The sequence below is a fragment of the Panulirus ornatus genome, chromosome 57 (genome assembly GCF_036320965.1).
Source record: "Panulirus ornatus isolate Po-2019 chromosome 57, ASM3632096v1, whole genome shotgun sequence".
In the NCBI taxonomy this organism is placed as follows: domain Eukaryota; kingdom Metazoa; phylum Arthropoda; class Malacostraca; order Decapoda; family Palinuridae; genus Panulirus; species Panulirus ornatus.
The window spans coordinates 18,851,052-18,864,732 of record NC_092280.1 but is presented as its reverse complement, the minus strand read 5'-3'; the positions used below and the strand labels follow the sequence as shown (position 1 = coordinate 18,864,732).

Here is a 13,681-nt window from a genome sequence, read left to right as displayed (position 1 = left end):
ACTGATTATGTATAACTTCACATTATCACTTTATAATGTTTTCCTAAATTATTGTAGGTTGCCCTCATTCTGGAATATTTTCTGCTTTGGCTGTTTTTTTTTGCCAGTGATTTATCCTCCCCACTACATTTTCCCTTTGCTTCAAATCCATCCCCTTTTTAGTTGGCAATTGTCTAAAATGCTTCTCGAGTCACTTGGGTAATATGGAGTTAATGGCTTTGAATGCTGACATTGTTTTAAGGAAATGTTTAGCATTTAGAGGAGAGATTAAGAATAGTTGAGCAGTATTTGAAGCACTGCATTTCATGTGATAATTGGTGATAGTGGTGGGGTTATGAGTATTAAGGAAAGTGTGGTGATAATGTAAAAGTACATGAAACCCTTGTTATAGATCGGCAATGTAATGTCCACAGGAAACCTTTATCCTGAATGCGGTCTTTTTTGAAAAATATGATTATGTTGCTATTTGTGAATTATTGGGCATTGCTTTCAGTATATACCGTAAATGATGTGTAACAATCTCCTGCATATGGTGACCCTATCAATAAGTAATTAAATTACTGTATATTAAGAAATAAGGAATGATTATGGGAGGTTAGATGAAGCATGTATGGGATTTGTGTACAGTATATTTGACAAGCATTTTCCCAGTTTTTACTCAACTTATCATTTTCCCATATGACTTGCATCTTATTTTATGAAAAAATTTACCAAATCATGAGCTGCCACACATATCTTGTTCTTTAACCCAGTGGCAATGATTTGCGACTGAAGTAGTTATATATAACATTCTTTTTCATTGAATACTTGACTAAAATCCTCAGTTTTCAAAATAATGTATACATCCCATGAGGTTCGCAGACCCTCCCCACCCAGGAAGTGATGCCAGAGACCTGTATGGTGCTGCCAACGCTTGGTGGGTGACTTGACCCTTATCCTTGAACAATAACTCTGTCATCTGAAAGCTGCCTTCCACACAGTGATTTACAGATACTCCCAGATGTTCCTAAAGAGACTGTTCTCCCTGTTTCTAGCTCATGTGTTTTACAGGTGCTTTAGGTTGAGTAGTCAGTCATACAGTATACATACATTGTAATGTTCTTTACTCCTGCATCTCCCAGGCCAAACTGATTTCTTTCAGAAGTATGTACATAGGAGAGTTAATGATGTAATTGGGCACTCCAATTCAGTCGTTAGTCACCCTGTTACTGAAAGTTGTTTTCTCATGTTTATCCAGTTTCAGTTCTTAGATGTCTTCTTGCTGTGTCCTCTAACAGTAATCTTTTCATTTAATTGAAATTTACCCTCACATTCTCTTCTGTCACATATCCCTCACCCATTCTTGAAAGTTTCAGTCGTGTACTTCTGTGACCGTTACGTCAGTGTATGTAAATGCATCTTCGGAAGCCTTCTGTTATGTGATAAATTTCACAATCATGGTACAAGCTTGGTAACTTGGATAAGTGTGGGGGAGCAGGTTGTTGTGGCATATACCCAAAGCTAAATAGTGAGTTTCATGTTTTAATTGCTCATGGTGAGATTGAGCTGTGTATGCATGTTGATTAGTTGAGTAAAATGTAAACGTATATTGCTCATGGTGAGATTGAGCAGTGTATGCATATTGATCAGTTGAGTAAAATGTGAATGTAGTAGGTTCATTAATTTTCTCTTGTAGATCAGGTTGCATTTTGGCCAAACTTCAGGAGATTTTTCCATCTAAAGATGTCAGGGAAAAGTAACAATTTTATTTCTGTATCGTTTGTGGTAGGATGGTGTTTATCAAACCTATTCACATTATCTTAATGCAACCAGGACTTACTCTCAAGCTTACATCCAACCTAAGCATTGGTTCAGACCTAACAAATACTATCTCTTTTAAGACATTTGACTGCTGTACATGAGATAGTTTTCCAACCCCCTCAGCCAGTATGAAAACTACATAATTTCTTTTCATAATGACAAATATTGAATTAAGTACAATGAAAATGTTTGGGATGACATTTGTTTTCCAAAGAACTGGCATGTTGTGTAGGCTGAAGGATTTGACCTGTTTCAGTAAAATGAAAAAGGGTGTGAGATGTGTGATGTAGGGAGGGGATGCAGGTTGCAGTACATGGGATTTGGGTTGGATGAAGCATGGAATCAGGGTAGAGTGAAATATTTACAAGAGTGAGGATAGAGTTCAACTACAGGTTGTACCTTTGGATGATGTGTGGGAGAAAGGGAATATTATATGCAAGGATGGCATCAGATGGAGTATAGGGGTTTTCAGTTGTGATACTGGTGTGATACAAATGAGGGTAAGGTGAAGGTTTGGTTTAGGGTTAGGGTGGGTCAAGGAATGGGAAAGGGGAAATTCTGGGATTGATTAGTGTGAACTGTAAAGTGGCTAAGATTAGATGTTATGATAGTGGCATGGAGCTAATGGATGAGGTGAAGTGTAGTTTAGGGATGGGAGAAGGTTGTTTGAATGGAGATGGAATGATTTTAAAGAATGGGATTAGAAAAAGCTGAGGAGTATGGGAAGAAGTGGTAAGAATGCAGAAGTTGTTGATGTGGAGCCGAAAGGTGAGGAAGGTTACAAAGCAAAAAATCGGTATAAGTAATGATAAAAGTTTGAAGAAGAAGGCTATAAAAGAAGAATTCATTATAAGTAATGATATAAGATTGAAAAAGAAAAAGAGGACTGGTGTTTGAAGGATCGAGTATGTTGTGCAGTGGAGATGAAAAAAAATTTACTCATCAGGAACAGTGGTTGGTATAAGATGGTAAGAACAAAGATGGATTGAAAGAACTTAGGAAGGATGAGGGAAGGAATGATTTAGAAATGAGAAACATTAAATGTTTATAGTCATGAAATTTTGTGCAGATAATACTGCTGTAATATATTCATTTTGATACAAATCATAGTTCTTCTGGTGACTAATGTTTTTTCACTATTTGCAGACTGTTTCTTCTAAGGTCAAATCCTCCACTTCAAGCTCTGTTCTTCAGGCTATAGAGGAGGGCTTGTTGGTGTTATCAAATTTTGGAAACCAGGTCTGGCCAGCTATATATGTATCTTTGTGAATTGTCTTGTTTCTTGTTGCTCAGTGAGTATGAACAGTACATGTTAGAAACTCCCTACAAACACCTTTAGTGTCCCATGTGGAGGTGATAAACTGTTTTATATTGGGGCATGTAGTTGCTTAAATTTGGATAAGATTTTCTTTTTCAAGTGCTATAACTCAGGAGTGCTGAATAATGGGTTGTTGAGGTTACTGTCTATCTGTCTGTCTATATATCTATGTATTTTTTTTTATACTTAATTGCCGTCTCCTGTGTTAGTGAGTTAGGGCAAGGAAACAGATAAAAGAATGGCCCAACCCACCCACATACACATGTATATACATAAATGCCCACACACGCTCATATACATACCTATACATTTCACCCGCTAGAAACACTGAAAAGTTTTTATCAAGGATGTAAGGAATGTGTACGAGTAGGAAGAGAGGAAAGTGATTGGTTGCCAGTGAATGTCGGTTTGCAGCAGGGGTGCGTGATGTCTCCATGGTTGTTTAATTTGTTTATGGATGGGTTGTTAGGGAGGTGAATGCAAGAGTTTTGGAGAGAGAGACAAGTATGAAATCTGCTGTGGTTGACAGGGCTTGGGAAGTGAGTCAGCTGTTGTTCGCTGACAATACAGCGCTAGTGGCTGATTCAGGTGAGACTACAGAAGTTGGTGACTGAGTTTGATAAAGTGTGCGAAAGAAGAAAGCTGAGAGTAAATGTAAGTAAGAGCATTAGGTTCAGTAGGGTTGCGGGACAAGTTATATGGGAGCTAAGTTTGATTGGAGAAAAACTGGAGGAAGTGAAGTGTTGAAGATATCTGGGAGTGAGCCACAGGGTGGGGGAGGGGGTGAAGGTTTTGGAAGAGTTGAAGAATGTGTGGAAGGCGAGAATGTTATCTTGGAGAGCAAAGATGGGTATGTTTGAAGGAATAGTGGTTCCAACAGTGTTATATGGTTGCAAGGCATGGGCTGTAGGTAGGGTTGTGCAGAGGGGGGGAGGATGTCTTGGAAATGAGATGTTTGAGGACATTATGTGATGTAAGGTTGTTTGATCGAGTAAGTAATAGAATAGTAAGAGAGATGTGTGGTAATAAAAAGAGTGTGGTTGAGAGAGCAGGAGAGGGTTTATTGAAATGGTTGGGTCACATGGAGAGAATGAGTGAGGAAAGATTGACAAAGAAGATATATGTGTCGAAGGTGGAGGGAACGAGAAGTGGGAGACCAAATTGGAGGTGGAAGGATGGAGCGAAAAAGATTTTAAGCAATTGGGGCTTGAACATACAGGAGGGTGAAAGGCATGCAAGGAATAGAATGAATTGGAACGATGTGATGTACCTGGGTCGACGTGCTGTTAATGGATTGAACCAGGGCATATGAAGCGTCTGGGGTAAACCATGGAAAGTTTTATGGGTCCTGAATGTGGAAAGGGAGCTGTGGTTTTGTTGCATTACACATGACAGCTAGAGACTGAGTGTGAACGAATGTGGCCTTTGTTGTCTTTTCCTAGCGCTACCTTATGCTTGCATGGATGGGGAGGGGAGTGCCATTTCATGTGTGGCGGGGTGGCAGCTAGAATAGATGAAGGCAGCACATATGAATATGTACGTGTGTGTATGTGTATGCATATATATGTTGAAATGTATAGGTATTTATATGTGCGTGTGTGGGCATTTGTGTATATACACGTGTATGTGGGTGGGTTGGGCCATTCTTTCATCTGTTTCCTTGTGCTTCCTTGCTAACCCGGGAGACTGCTTCTAAGTATGATAGATAGATATAACATTTCAACGTATACATACATATACATATATACACATGTACATATTCATACACGCTTCCTTCATCTATTCCCGTCACACATGAAATAGCATCCTCCTCTAGCGAGTTAGCACTAGGAAAAGGCAAAAAAGGCCACATTCGTTCACATGTGGTCTCTAGCTGTCATGTGTAATGCACTGAAACCACATCTCCCTTTCCACTTTTATATATATATATATATATATATATATATATATATATATGCCAAGTGGGGATTTGTCCTCACAGGTTGCATGATGTCATCAGATGATTACAGTAGATTTTTGAGCAATATTATCACACCAACATGTAGGATATGTTATTGCTATATTCTTTGATTCCATAAATTGTGGCTGTGGTATGGGATATTTTGTGTTTGCTTATCTAGTTAGTATTACCCAATGGCTTTGATACATGTATGAGAGAACTACATGAGCAAAGGGCATTTGACAATTGAAGCTCAAAAAGCAAGCTTTTCACAAGTTGTATGCCATGTTTTTTCTTTCCTGATCTGTTAGTATTAGAACACGTTCATAAAATATGTGCCATAACAAAATTTGGTGTAGGGTGAAAGATATTTTTGAATACCAATCTATATATATGTCCAGTTCCTAAACTTCAGTGTGTAGGGAAAAGAAGCAGATATCAAAATGGCCCACTCTTGAGTTGGCAGTGGCCGCACAATAATTGTGTGATGCAGCAGCTTGTTGAGTATTGCATGGTCTAGCTAGTTGTGTGGGCAAACAAGCAGTCAGCTCTCAGGGCAGAAACCAAAGTGATACCTATAGAAGGAAAGAGAACCAACATTATGGTGTAGGGCAAGGGGGTCAAGTTTGGAAATTATCCTTGAACAGTTTATAAGTCAGATCACTAGAACCACCCCGAATGTGAGAGCAGTGCTCCATGCAAGGACAAATCAATCCCTTATATAAATGGAAAACTGTTTAGAAGAGAAGTTTCAACATCCAAGCAGGATGCCCAGTATCTTAGAGGCACATGTAACTATTCCCACAATGTGTTTCCATTGAAGAGTGGATGTAACAGTAATACCAAGTGTGTTCATTGAGTCAAGAGGTGGAATTAAAGAACTGTCAAAGGAGAAACAAGAGTTTTGAGAAGTTTTTCCAAAGATAAGTAGAAATTGGGTCTTAGAGGCATTAAACTTAACAAGATTTAGTCTACCCCACTAAGATATCTTGTCTAAGTCTGAGTTTATTGAGGAAGCTGTGTCAAGACAAGATACAGATTGAGTTAGAGATAAGGGAGCAGAACTGAAAGATGCTGAAGAATGCAGTATTGAGTTGTCAGTATATAAGTGCATTGGATTATTCGTGGAAGAGAGGATTTTTTTTTTTTTTTTTTTTTTTTTTGAAAAATAGGAGAAAAAGTGTAGGGGACAGGACAGAACCTTGAGGGACACTGCTGTTGATGGAGAAAAGGGGGAAGGCTGATCCATCAACGAAGACAGAGATGGATTTGCCAGAGAGGAAGCTAGATATGAGGGAGCAAAGTGAGGGAGGGAAGCAAAAAGAGGATAACTTAGAGATGAGACCCAGATGCCCCACCTTGTTGTAACCTTAGGTATGTCAAGAGCAGCTGCACATGACTCCCCAATATCTTTCAGGGATGACGACCAGACATTAGTATGATAGGAAAGTATATCTCCGGTGGATCTTGCCTAATGGAAGTCATACTGGTGATTAGAGAGAGGACTGATTTTTGATGTGTTTGAGGATATGAGAGTTGAGGATGGAATCAAAGACTTGTGGAATTGGTAGATATAAAAGCAGTAGGATGATAGCTAGAGGGGTCAGAACAGTCACCCTTCTTAGGGATGGGTATATCAGGGCATGCTTCTGAAAAGTTTTGGTTTTTGAACGGAAACGAAACAAACAAGCAAGCACAGGTACAGGTTCAGAGACACCCTCTTTCAGTATATGGGGATGGATGCCATCAGGACCATAAGCCATGTTTGTTTCCAAAGAGGTGCTTTTTGAACAGTCAAATGATATTACAGGAGGAAGCATGGGATTAGTAAGAGGAGCATAAAGGGGTGAAGGAATGTTAGAGATGTCCAACGTGGAGTTAGAGGAGAGACGGGAGCCAAACAGAGTTGCTTTGTCTATGGGAGAGACAGCTAATAGTACTGTCAGAACGGGAAAGTGAAGGAAAGGTAAAGTGACGAAAGTTGTTTGAGATGCCCATAGCTAAAGACCAGAAAGATCTTATCATTGGATGACTAGGAGGGATGATCACATTTCCGTTGAATGAAGGAGCACTTCACCTCTCAGATAATGTGCTTTTAGTGATTATGGGCAGCAGAAAAAAGCAAAATGGAGCCAGAGGGAGGAGAGTTTTTCCAAGCCCAGTATGCCTGATCCCTTGCCTGAATGGCCTCAGGACAGGAACAGTTGAACAGTGGATTGGATGAAGAAGTCATCTTTGAGGAATAGGAGATAAATGCTTCCATTCCCGCAAGGATATGCTCTGCTATGCATCTGGCGAAGCCAGAAGCATCACCATATGAGATAGTAATGTGCCCAAGGAAGGTCAGAAAAGAAGTTATGTAAGGTATTTTTTGTCAGCTATGTTCAGGTGCCAGTATATACACTTAGAAGGGGCTGCTGGAGAGATAGGTGCCATAAGAATAGATACATTTATGAGAGTGTGATCAGATGAACCAATTGGGGGCAGGATGGACTTGAGGTGAAAAACAGATCCAGAATATTAGGAGAGTAGTCACAGTGGTCAGGAATATGCGTTGGGGGGAAAATGATTTGCTCTAAATCATTGACAATAGAGAACGTGAGAGCTTCAATCCCTCCACCATCTGTATGGGAGGAATTCAACCATTCCCCATGGTGAATGTTGAAATCCCTGAGGCAAAGGATCTCAGCTTGCGGATGAGAGGATATCATAGTCTTATGACAGGACTTTAGGTAGTTGAAGAAGAATATAAAATTTGTAGAATTAGTAGAGCAGTAAGTGAAACAGAGGAAAAGTGTGGTGGTAGGGAGACAGACCTTGAGCCACATAACATCAAATTTTGGGACTCAAGGCCCTTCAGGCATGAAGCAGGTGTATTGATGTTAGAATAAGCACTGACACCACCTTTGGACTGGAATTATGAGTGGAGATTATAGTTGGATATGAAAAAGGGATGTGTGAGAACATCATTAAGTAACTGTGTCTGGGAGAGAAGTAAGATATTAGGAGAGTTACTAGACAGATAGTGTTCAACTGAGGAGAGGCTACTAGAGCCCATGAATGTTGGTATAGTAAATAGAAAAAGATCTGACAGTGAGGGAAAGGTCATGGAGGGGCTTGTACTACTTCTGCCAGAGCCCTCCCTCTCACTGGCAGTAGAGTCAGGCAGAATGCAGGCCTCTATCAGATATTATCTTTTTTATGATAGTTATTTTGAGCTCTGTCTTTGGTTGCAAGCAGAGGCAACATTTCTGGTTTGTTTTGTATTAGATCATAGAAACTTTTATATATTCATTGTTTATTTGTATAGATAGGGCCCTAACATTAAAGGCTTTTCATAGGTTTGATATTATATTATAAAGTATCAGAAAAGATGTGTATGTGTGTATAGTTAATAGCATTCTTCAGATGTTACTGGACATTGCCTGCTCTAAGTTACATTTCGAATGAAAATGTCTTTTTTTTAATGAGGTAGTATAATTTTCGAAGAACTTTTCTCTCCAGAAAAAAAAAGAGTCTGTGTCCCATGATAACAGAAGTAGTGCAGCCTTGGACTGCAGGAGCCTTTAGAAAGGTCCTAGGTAACACTGGAGCTCAGTTATAGACACTGGTCCTGGGGTAATTATACATAGGAAAATATATAGCATTGTTCACACTTCCCATCTTTTTATGTCTTGCCATTACAGAGCATATGTGGGACATGATATTGTCATTCCTGCATTGTTGTGTCTGTCTGTGGACACATTCTTGTTGGTGGGATGATTTAAGATTATATGATAGAAACTTCATGTGTACGTCATAGTTCTTCCCAATTAATAAAGACGATGAATGAACTTTAGGGCAGGTAATTACATAAAATAAGAAAGTCTGATTTTGTTTGTGAATGGTGCAACTTGGGAATGATGAATGATGGGAAGATAAGAATTTCAAATATATAAGGCAAAAACAGGTTCATGACATACATATTTTTGGGAATTAACCATTTCATTGCTCCATGCATTAGTGCTTTCTGGCACAGTGTGGTTGTCTTATTGTCAGTCTGCTAACATGATTTCCTACACAAGTAAGTTCAGGTTCTGTAAACATTGTAGACTCCTCGGCTGGCAGTAGATGGCAAGCCAAACAAAGAATGAGTCACTGGAATAGCCTGGAAACCTCAGTAACCCGTTAATGATCTTTAGAGTAGTGTATTCCTCTCCTGGGATTTGCCAAGCCCACAGCATTCCCATGCATCCTTCTCATGGGGCTGACCACATCCCCCCCCCCCCAAAAAGAAAAAGAGAATCTGAGCATTCTCTCTCCCTCAAAAATGAGAGTGCTCGATGAGTGTATCAGATCAGTGAAGGAAAGTTTATGAAGATGGCAGGAGTGAACAGAATTCACAGGTGAGAATGGGAGATGTGCCCCATGCAAGACAAAAAGGATCAAATATGAGTGCTGTGGTTGTGTAGTCATAAGGCAATGATTTTAGGCCCTGTCTGTGTTCCCTTGGTAAATGTAGTAACAGGATCTTGATATTCATGAAGGAATTTATGGTTTAATATTTTTTGTGGTGCATGTCTTGATGAATCAAAAAATATATTCAATGATTTTTATATTATTTGCACACATAGGGAGAGTCTGCACCGAAAGGGTTAATGAACCTTTTACCTTGATAATTTTTTCCTTATATATAAGTTGTCTGGACATTAGGCTGTGCAAGTGCCTGTTTTTTACACTTTTGTTGCAATGGAAATGTGGGTCTGGAAGCCAAGGCTTTGTGAAAGATGAATTGATATAGATATTCTTCTTTATTATGATTAGATCTTTCATCTTGTCTTTATGATTGTTTTTCCAATTTGTAGAATATATGATATCAAAGCATACATTGATGAAATGATGATTAAATGTTTTTTCTCTGTTACAAGGAAATATGATATTTTAGAGTATGATTATTTCACAACATTGTGTAATGTTAATTGAATTGCATCACTCCATAGGCTTATTATGAATGTACAGTGTGCCAACGGGGCATGTGTGGCAGCATTCCTGCTCGAGATCATCTTAATGGAACGCCTCATATGAAAGCTCTGCAGGACAGCTCTCACACATCATTTGTTGATGACGGTGACAGTAGTTACAACATCTCTTCAAATGGTTTTGACAATGTACTCTGCCCTGCACCTTCTACAGCTGGATTGTGTGTGTCATCTACTGTGGAACAGGGCTCATCAATTCTTTCATTAAGATCCTTCGATCGTGACACTGGTTAGCTGAAATGCTTATTGCATGTCATAACATGATATATTTGTACCGTAATGGGCTTTTCTCCATTTTATTTTCACTAGAACATTAACATGAAGCATTAAGTTACTGACACTCTTTCTTACAGATACTGTTGAATCAGCCCTGAAATGTGGTATAGTGACAAAGGCCACAGTGAGTTGTCAGAAGGTATTCACTTGCACTGTGTGTGATATAACTTGTAGTGGTATTATTCCCATGAAGCAGCATCTTTATGGAGAATCTCATCACAAGAAACTAAGGTAAATGTTGTGTACTTTTATCATGAATAAATGTTAAACACAAGGCATTTTGTGATTATAATGAAATCATTATAAGGGCTTCATGGTAGAGTTTTCTAAAAGGAAATGTATCCTAGACTTCATTGTTTCTTTTAGAATACCAGGAGATTTGAGCCCTCCAGGCTGCCATTTGCTTGCTCCTGTGGAGGACTGATGTACCCTCCCACCCTGGCCACCATTCCTGGCTACCATCCCCTCCTTCACCACCATTACAGTGCCTTCCCTTCCTGGCCACCACACCTTCCTTATGGCTACTGCACTCCTCACCACTACCTCTGCTCCCCCAATCCCTGTCCACCATACACTGAAGAGGAGACTGGCATTGTCCAGTGGTGTAATCATTTGTCATTGCCATTTTCCCTTCTCTTGCTTCCCACATAGTCAGCACTACCTTCCTACTTAACAGTAAAATGTTTTCTTGAAAATATCTCACCACAGCAGCCAGCAGTTTCCATCCTGCCAAGGAAGTGGATGAATTGTTAACATCTGTGTATGGGTGTTATTTGTCATGCATCTGGTAACTTTCATGGTGTTTCTACAGTTTGACAGACATTAGACAGGGCTGCCTTTTATAGTAGATATTTTAATATTTTTAAGACTCTCTGATGCCCACTCCCTTCAGGAACTCTCTCAAGGGGTGGCCATGGTAAAAGTCTCCATAACTGGTGAACTTTAGTGCCGCTTCTTAGCCTTTTAAAGGTGGGAGGCGGGCAGATTAGAAAAGGTATGAGTTGTGGAATGAAGTAAGATTGTTAGTGAAAGAGAAGAGACATTTGGATGATTTTTGCAGGGAAGTAGTGCGAATAACTGGGAAATGTAGAAAAGAAAGAGGCAGGAGGTTAAGAGAAGGGTGCAAGAGGTGAAAAAGAGGGCAAATGAGAGTTGGAACGAGAGAGTATCATTAAATTTTAGGGAGAATAAAGAGCATGTTTTGGAAGGAGGTAAATAAAGTGAAGGGGGCTAATGGGGAGGAAATAACAAGTATTGGTGAAGTGAGGAGATGGAGTGAGTATTTTGAAGGTTTGTTGAATGTGTTAGGTGATACAGTGGCAGATATAGGGTGTTTTGGTTGAAGTGGCATGCGAAGTGAGAGGGTCAGGGAGAATGGTTTGGTAAAAAGAGAAGATGTAGTGAAAGCTTTGCAGAAGATGAAAGCCAGCAAGGTGGCAGGTTTGGATGGTATTGCAGTGGAATTTATTAAAAAAGAGGGTGACTGTTGTTGACTGGTTGGTAAGGATATTCAATATATGTATGGTTCATGGTGAAGTGCCTGAGGATTGGTGGAATGCATGCATAGTGCCATTGTCCAAAGACAAAGGGGATAAAGGTGAGTGTTCAGATTACTGAGATATAAGTTTGTTGAGTATTCCTGGTAAATTATATGGGAGGGTATTGATTGCGAGGGTAAAGGCATGTACAGAGCATGAGATTAGGGAAGAGCAGTGTGGTTTCAGAAGTGGTAGAGGATGTGTGGATCAGGTGAGGATTATTCCCTCAAAGGCCCAATCCTCTGTTCTTAACGCTACCTCGCTAATGCGGGAAATGGCGAATAGTTTGAAAGAAAAAAAGAAAGATATATATATTTTTTTATACCATTCGCCATTTCCCGCATTAGCGAGGTAGCGTTAAGAACAGAGGACTGGGCCTTTGAGGGAATATCCTCACCCGGCCCCCTTCTCTGTTCTTTTTTTTGGAAAAAAAAAAAAAATGAGGGGAGGATTTCCAGCCCCCCCTTTTCCTTTTAGTCGCCTTCTACGACACGCAGGGAATACGTGGGAAGTATATATATATATATATATATATATATATATGTATATATATATATATATATATATATATATATATATATATATATATATATATATATTTTTTTTTTGCCGGTCTCCCGTGTTTGCGAGGTAGCGCAAGGAAACAGACGAAAGAAATGGCCCAACCCACCCCCATACACATGTATATACATACACGTCCAAACACGCAAATATACATACCTACACAGCTTTCCATGGTTTACCCCAGACGCTTCACATGCCCTGATTCAATCCACTGACAGCACGTCAACCCCGGTATACCACATCGATCCAATTCACTCTATTCCTTGCCCTCCTTTCACCCTCCTGCATGTTCAGGCCCCGATCACACAAAATCTTTTTCACTCCATCTTTCCACCTCCAATTTGGTCCCCCACTTCCCCTCATTCCCTCCACCTCCGACACATATATCCTCTAGGACAATCTTTCTTCACTCATTCTCTCCATGTGCCCAAACCATTTCAAAACACCCTCTTCTGCTCTCTCAACCACGCTCTTTTTATTTCCACACATCTCTCTTACCCTTACGTTACTTACTCGATCAAACCACCTCACACCACACATTGTCCTCAAACATCTCATTTCCAGCACATCCACCCTCCTGCGCACAACTCTATCCATAGCCCACGCCTCGCAACCATACAACATTGTTGGAACCACTATTCCTTCAAACATACCCATTTTTGCTTTCCGAGATAATGTTCTCAACTTCCACACATTTTTCAAGGCTCCCAGGATTTTCGCCCCCTCCCCCACCCTATGATCCACTTCCACTTCCATGGTTCCATCCGCTGCCAGATCCACTCCCAGATATCTAAAACACTTACTTCCTCCAGTTTTTCTCCATTCAAACTTACCTCCAAATTGACTTGACCCTCAACCCTACTGTACCTAATAACCTTGCTCTTATTCACATTTACTCTTAACTTTCTTCTTTCACACACTTTACCAAACTCAGTCACCAGCTTCTGCAGTTTCTCACATGAATCAGCCACCAGCGCTGTATCATCAGCGAACAACAACTGACTCACTTCCCAAGCTCTCTCATCCCCAACAGACTTCATACTTGCCCCTCTTTCCAAAACTCTTGCATTCACCTCCCTAACAACCCCATCCATAAACAAATTAAACAACCATGGAGACATCACACACCCCTGCCGCAAACCTACATTCACTGAGAACCAATCACTTTCCTCTCTTCCTACACGTACACATGCCTTACATCCTCGATAAAAACTTTTCACTGCTTCTA

At 40.0% G+C, this 13,681-nt stretch overlaps 1 protein-coding gene across 1 annotated transcript in view; it reads left to right on the top strand.

The window, feature by feature from the left end:
- Positions 1 to 13,681, top strand: part of LOC139766218 (uncharacterized) — a 69,500-nt gene that overhangs the window by 28,471 nt on the left and 27,348 nt on the right. The window contains exons 3-5 of the mRNA XM_071694531.1: positions 2,947 to 3,039; positions 10,037 to 10,304; positions 10,429 to 10,582. Coding sequence (XP_071550632.1) covers positions 10,070 to 10,304; positions 10,429 to 10,582 — 389 coding nt within the window. The 5' untranslated portion in view covers positions 2,947 to 3,039; positions 10,037 to 10,069. The remainder of the gene's footprint in view (positions 1 to 2,946; positions 3,040 to 10,036; positions 10,305 to 10,428; positions 10,583 to 13,681) is intronic.